The sequence below is a fragment of the Oreochromis niloticus genome, unplaced genomic scaffold, assembly GCF_001858045.2.
Source record: "Oreochromis niloticus isolate F11D_XX unplaced genomic scaffold, O_niloticus_UMD_NMBU tig00007008_pilon, whole genome shotgun sequence".
Taxonomy (NCBI): domain Eukaryota; kingdom Metazoa; phylum Chordata; class Actinopteri; order Cichliformes; family Cichlidae; genus Oreochromis; species Oreochromis niloticus.
Window position 1 is genome coordinate 115,309 of NW_020328306.1, and position 6,706 is coordinate 122,014.

A 6,706-nucleotide genomic window follows, 5' to 3' on the forward strand; every position below is an offset into this window, starting at 1 on the left:
TGGAGGAAATCCAGAGCCTGAGAAGTCAAAGAAGACAGCAGAAATGACAAGAGCAGCTCTAACAACTTTTTTGATGGTTGAGAGAAGACAGAAAGAGAACACAATAGATTCACGGTATATTAAAGCAGCAAGAATATATGAATGCATTACCTGCTGGTGCCCTGCAATAACCCTGCCATCTGGAAACAGGTAGTTGGCCACAGAGCACACAGGATTCTCCATCCCAGACTCTTGCAGTGCTCTTTTGCCTGCAGACAGGCATAATTATACTGATCCTGAGGTCTACCAATGACTGACAGCATCCCACTGGGAACCAGTTCTGAGGCCTTCTGCATAGTCTCCGCTCGCACCAGGCTGAGATGCAGGTGAAGAAAAAGGAGGCTGAACAACAGAAGAAGAGGATCAGGGAGCTGGAGCTGACACAGCAGCAGCTGGAAGTTGCCCTTAATATGGAGATCCAGGCTCGGCTGGAGGAGGAGAGGGCCAGACTGGAGCTTGAGCGGTAAAAATGGATTTCTAACTCTTATTATGGCCCTTTATTATTTTATTTGTGATGGAGATCTGATATATCCATGAGAAGTATTAACATTTTCAATTGCTTCTTCCCTTTTTCCCCTCCTTCAGGTTGCTGCAGGCTGAAGATGAAAAGAGGAAACATTTCCAGCTCCTCCAGGAGCAGCAACGTACAATGCAAAACCTCAGCCCCATACAGGAGCTGTCAGATGGCAGTCCCGATGAGGACACCCCCTCAGCCCTCAACTCTGCCTCTCAGGAGCTCCAGGATCTGCAGGCATCTCGCCAAAGAAGCCACCAGCGTCTGGAGGTGAACAAGTTTGTTTTGACTGGCTTTGTGAGCAGCATCTTATTTAGTGCTCTTCTAAAACAACACTGAGGATGCCTGCATGATTTTTGTTTCCAGGAGGTTCAGGAGAGGCTGAGGAATGCCAGTCAACATGTACGGCACTGGAACATCCAGCTGAACCGACTGATGACCCCCATTACTCCTGCAGGTGCCGTATTCACTTTGACTCTTTGCAGCACAGACTTCTGGAACAGAGTGTTAGTATAGTTAATAACAGTGTAGACCATATAATCTGTCAGATAATTGCATTAAAATGCTACAAAAGGCACCTACCCCCAAACATGTCAAGAGATTCCTTCAGTGACTTGAATGAAAGAATCTGACTCACCTCAAGTTAATTAAAATTAAAACTAAATCTTATTATGATTTAAACACGGAAATCTTAAAACGAAAAATAACCGCATGCACAGTTGTTACAGGCTGCAAACATGTTTTATACTGCTTTGAAGTCTGGGACAGCATCATAAGAGACATAACTGATCTCACCGTAGTCCCATGAAGACTCAAGTGAGTGTTTTCACGACTGCCATGTTGGTGTTTTGAAATCAGGCATGATGAATGAAGGGAAGAACTGTCTGTTAAGGTTCTCAGTCGTTCAGGTCATCGTAGTCTAAGGAGCTTGGAAAGAAAAGCATCTGGACTTCTTTAAGTTTCTTGAAGAGCGTTTCACCTCTCATTCAAGAAGCTTCTTCAGTTCTCTGAAGAAATTCTGAACTGAAGAAGCTTCTCAGATGAGAGGTGAAACATCTTCAAGAAACTTAAAGAAGTCCAGATGCTTTTCTTTCCAAGCTCCTTAGACTGTAGTTAAACTTCACACACTGGACTTGTCAGTCACACATCCTTCGCCAGTAGGCATTCCCAGAATGATCTTTCCCCTTCTGACGCTTAGAATGACCAAATATGTGCAAAATGGACAATTCAACATGCCACCATGTCAGTCTTTTATTAAATATGACATGAAACAAATGACTGAGCCATTAAATTTGTCACAAAGGTGTTCACCTAATTCCAGGCAAATGGAATAGACTTCTATGGGACCATAAGTCTTTTTGCACTTTGACATTTGTTTTACTTTTCAGATCTGTAACCTATAACTTTTATACTGTATGTGTTTTGATCATAGGAGTCTACGGGGACTTACTTACTTTTAGCACGTTTAGCAGTTGATGTTGGCTTCTTTTTCAGTACTGGAGCTTCCTGCTCATTGAAGACTTTTCTAAAAGGAAATGCTTAATCCAAAATGGCGTTTTAAGGGCTTGGATTAATGTCAATTTCAGCAAATATTCTTTCTTATGTTAAAAGAACATGGATCTCTGTCAGTGATAAAATCTGACTTTATAACTCAAATTTTAAGAGAGAGCTTCACTGCTAAGCTCTCATCTGTGTGGTGTCACGGTTCGCTTGAGGACTCACACGCAGGACTCAGAGGCACAGTCAGTATTTATTACAGTTCCACCAGGTGTATATACAAACAGTGCAGGGGATAGTGCTATATACAAAGCGGTGACAGGGAAAAGGCTCCGGGGAAATCCAGGTAGGGGAAAGACACTTGCTCCTCTTCTGACTCTCTCTCCAACACTCACACAAAAAGGAATCCGCTCGGGGAATGCAGAGTCGGGTCCAGGGGATCTATGTACAGAAGGAAACACACGTTAGAGGTTTTGCACAGGGAAGCAAAAGAGAACTTGCTCAGAGCACTGACGCGAGTCACACACAACGATCCAGCGATGAGAAGAAGCCACTCCCTGGCTTAAATGCTGGCTGCACTGATGAGGCCCAGGTGTTTCCTCTTCAGAGGGGCGTGGGCCGAGGGCGTGAACCCACCATGAGTTCCGCCCTGGCGGGTGAGAGAGCGAGAGAGAGCAAGAGAGCGAGAGCGAGAGAGAGAGCAAAAACAAAAACAAAAGCACTGCCTGCTGATCCCCTGGCCGTGACAGTGGGGTTCAGAACCCTCATTCAGATTAAGATTTTGTGACATTACATTGGCAAAAATAAAATTTACTTGAATAATGTGAGTATTGGAGTAAGTACTTGAGTAATTTTTGAATAACTTTAATTTTGTAATGTGCATATTTTATGAATGATGTTTCAATACTTTAATCTACTGAATAAGTAAGAATTAGACTTAATAATCTTTGTACACAATTTCCCTTTTTAAAGTAAAATCTTTTATTCTCCAAAATGCACATAATAAAAATGTTTTGGGGAATGTATATGCTTTTTAAAAACCAATTGCTTCTTACCTGATGCATGCTATAACTTTCAGCAAAACTGAACTAAAATTTGTTAACAAGCTTACCAAATAAGAAATGTTTTGTGAATTTTCTTTGCAGAGCGACTGGAAAGCCGGCTGTTATCAAAGCCCACATGCCCTAAAAAGGAGGGCGCGCTGGCCAGTAATGAGTTTATCACTAAGTTTAAGATAAGAGTTGATCAGAATAGAGGCGATGATGAAAGTCTGGAGCATCAGTTGGAGGCTGCCAACCTGTCTGATGAATCGTTCGAGGCCCAGACAGAAGTCAACGGACAATATGATCACAGACATTTTAAAAACGCGAGTTGAGAGTTAAGGGGGAAAAATATTGTAATAAGTATATATTTGAATTGCACACTAAGATATAAAGTGATGGCAGCGAGCACAGTGTTGCAGGATTTAATTAAAAACAGATCTGACTAAGACCAACTGAAATTTAGAGTTGTGTATAATAAAGTTTATTCATGATTAATAAAACAAATCTGTAATATTTTTCTTTGTCCATTTGAATCTCGCTACAGCTTAAATAAAAGAAAAGAATGTGTTTTGAATAAATTAAACTCTATTCTCTCTTTTTTCTTTCTTTCTTTTTTCTTGGTGGGTTTTCATTTGCAATCAAACGCAACATTATACATTATATAGTATAGTAAGAAATATCCTTTAACTTAATTTAGTATTTGTTTTTAATTTTTGTTTTTGTTTCCCCTTCAGTTTGTGCTTATAACATGTTCTAATCTGACATATTATGCAGTAAATTATTTTGCAATAACTTAACAGGCCATTGTGGGAGCCAACATTCACTTATCAAGGACATATTTGTATATTCTGTGGGCTGCTTTATGGTTGTGTCATTTAGAAACATAAGCCACAACAGACTTCCACCGGAGAGTACTTAAAAATGTATTTTATGTAAAGATATTTTAATTAACTACTATATTAAGAGCGAACCTATTGTTACATGGATTAATTGTACAAACTGTAGAGAAATAAGTTTAAGCGTGCAACTTTATTCATTTTTAACTGTATTAATGTTTTTATGTTGATACAGCCGCCTCATATCTGTTTCCTCAGTGTTTTTTAAACCATGTACTCCATCTATGAGTAAGAACATGAATAAATTCCTTTCCAAATTTGTAGTTCTTTTTTCCAGCTGTTTTAGTATATATGTAACATTTCTTTACACACAAATGCAGGTATTCTTTTGCACCAAGACGTTAAAGAAATCTAAGAAAAAATGAAAATACTACATTGCAACCTGTGTGTGGTGTGTAGATATTCTGTATCTATATAGATATATATGTGTATTCGTACCCTTTTTCATCATCTAGTTTCCTGTGCCAGATCTTCTACTGATCCACTGAGGCAGACATGTAAAAAACATGAACTAAAGCATATTTCTGTATATAAACAGGACTTAAATCTTTATCAACAGCTACTTTAGAGGAAATTCTTCAATAAACTGCAACCAAAGGCTCAACTCAGAGGACAAAATCCAACCTGTTATAAATAGTGTGACAGCAAACTTTCTCTTGTGTAAAGTTACAAATAGGAGTAATTATCCACAGGAGCTTTTATACATAATGAAGTTATAATTCGTCCTGTAGAAATTGTACATTTAAGCTATATAGTTCCCGCTGTGATAACTCTGCTATGATGTCTCTTATTAACTTTTATGCTTTTACAACCCACTATGAGCAAACACTCAGCAACAGTGGAGGAAAAACTCCCTTCTTGAAGGAAAAACCTCTGGTAGAACCAGGAATCTGTCTAAACTAGTTGGGGGTTAGAGCAACAGATGCAAGTCTTCAGATCATTTGCAGTGTGACTGTCTTGTGCACACTTTAACCTGATTCAGTTTTCTTATTTGTCAAAATGCACCATGGGTAAAACAAACAAAACAAAATAGTAATGAAGGAGAATCCTCAGCAAAGATGAATTAAACAAGTTTTATTTAAGTAAAACACATCTTTATTTTAAAGTCATCAAATAAGACAGTTTTGATGGAGCTCCTGACCCAGCCCAAGCTCTCTATGAAGACGAGGAAAAACTCCCCAGGGGGCCAGATCGATGGAAGAAACCTCGGAAAGCCCATCAAAGAGAGATCCCCTTTCCTGGGATGGCTGGGGGGTTACAGGAACTCCAAAAAGCTAATTTTTATTTATTATTTTTTAAGATTGACCCATTCTATCTATTCCTGTCCAACAGAAAAAAGAAAGAAGTTACTACAATGTATCATACTTATATGATAAGGTGTGAATTGTGTGTTTGTGTGTGTTATCTTAGCCAGGGGTGAAGCTGGAGCTCCTCCAGTGTTGGGCGCTTCTCCGGGACTATAGCTAACATGCGTCCAAGAAATTGCGGCATTCTTGAAAGAAAGAAAAGATGAAAAAGATGAAGATGATAGTTCTAGTGATCCAAGGCATCAGTGAATCTGGAAGTGTGAAGTTTTCTTACCTGTGGACAGACGCTTTTTGATGCTCAGTTTCTTTGTGAGGAACCTCGCGGTACTAAAGTATTGTGCATGAAGCGCTTCATACAACACCACTCCCATTTGCCACACCGTGGTGGGTCCACACCTGTAGCAGCTCCTAATGTACCACTCGGGAGGGATGTGAAGAGGAGTGCCTAACAAACAGACACAATTGCAATTTCTTCTAAAACAAAAGACACAAATTGTTCCATCTGTGAAAAGCAGGAGCAGAATATGTTACCATAGAAGATGCGATACAGAGATCGCTGTTTAACAAAGCAGCTCAGTCCAAAGTCAATGATGCGAACACGAGGCACTCTGAGCCGGTCTCAATCAGAATGTTTTGTCCCTTGATGTCCCGATGAAAGATGTGTTTATCCTCAAGTTCTTTACAGCATCAACTAGTTGCTTCAGAATGACCTGGAAAAAGATGAAAAAACACAATAATGAGTTCATGCTTTTCTGCCTTGATTGAATGCTGTACAGTCTAAGGTTCTTCCAGTCAACCTACCTTGGCCTTGTCCTCTGTTAAAGTTCTTCCATTTTCTGCTTTGTATTTTTGCAGGTCCACAGCAGGGACAGGTCTCTCCAGCACCAGGATCAGCTCTTTGCCAAGGTCGAACCACTCCAGCAAGGACACAGGTGCAGATATTCCCACTGACCCTTCTGCTTCACCTGCAAGTTTAACCATAATGGCCACTTCCACTGAGAGCTTCTTCCCGCTTTCATCCTGAAATATTACAACAAAGTGGATGATGAGGAACGCCGCATTCAATCCAGTAATGTAAAACTGATTCAAGTGTTGGACGCTTACCGCCACTTTGCAGTAGACTTTATTTTTGGGAATGTGTTTGATGCAACCTAGAAGACACAGAGCATTGGTGAGCATTTCCTCAGTATGACATAATGAAAGGTGGAAACACAGCAGACGTCTCAGTTTACGATATTATCCATTATCTGCGTTACTGCCTGTCTTACTACCATCATCTGAACACTTACTGGAAAACGATCTTCTATCCGGTAGCCAGCAAACACTGCTCCGCAGCCTCCTTCTCCGAGCTGGTGCTCCTCCATATCTGGCTTGGAATTCACCTGAACAGACAAAAACAATCTTGTTTTA

General features: G+C 40.1%; 1 protein-coding gene and 1 long non-coding RNA gene across 2 annotated transcripts; one reads left to right on the top strand and one right to left on the bottom strand.

The window, feature by feature from the left end:
• Positions 1–229: 229 nt before the first annotated feature.
• On the top strand, positions 230–3,606 carry LOC109200520 (differentially expressed in FDCP 6 homolog). Its single transcript, XM_019356108.2, has 4 exons — positions 230–502; positions 625–823; positions 920–1,010; positions 3,196–3,606. Exons 1-4 carry the CDS (start codon positions 360–362, stop codon positions 3,423–3,425), a joined length of 663 nt encoding a protein of 220 aa, XP_019211653.1. The 5' UTR covers positions 230–359; the 3' UTR covers positions 3,426–3,606.
• Positions 3,607–5,337: 1,731 nt separating this feature from the next.
• On the bottom strand, positions 5,338–6,453 carry LOC112845360 (uncharacterized). The gene is made up of 5 exons (XR_003218176.1): positions 6,401–6,453; positions 6,098–6,316; positions 5,828–6,006; positions 5,571–5,741; positions 5,338–5,481 (listed from the first exon to the last, which is right to left on the bottom strand). It is a non-coding gene; the product is annotated as an uncharacterized LOC112845360 (long non-coding RNA).
• Positions 6,454–6,706: the final 253 nt, after the last annotated feature.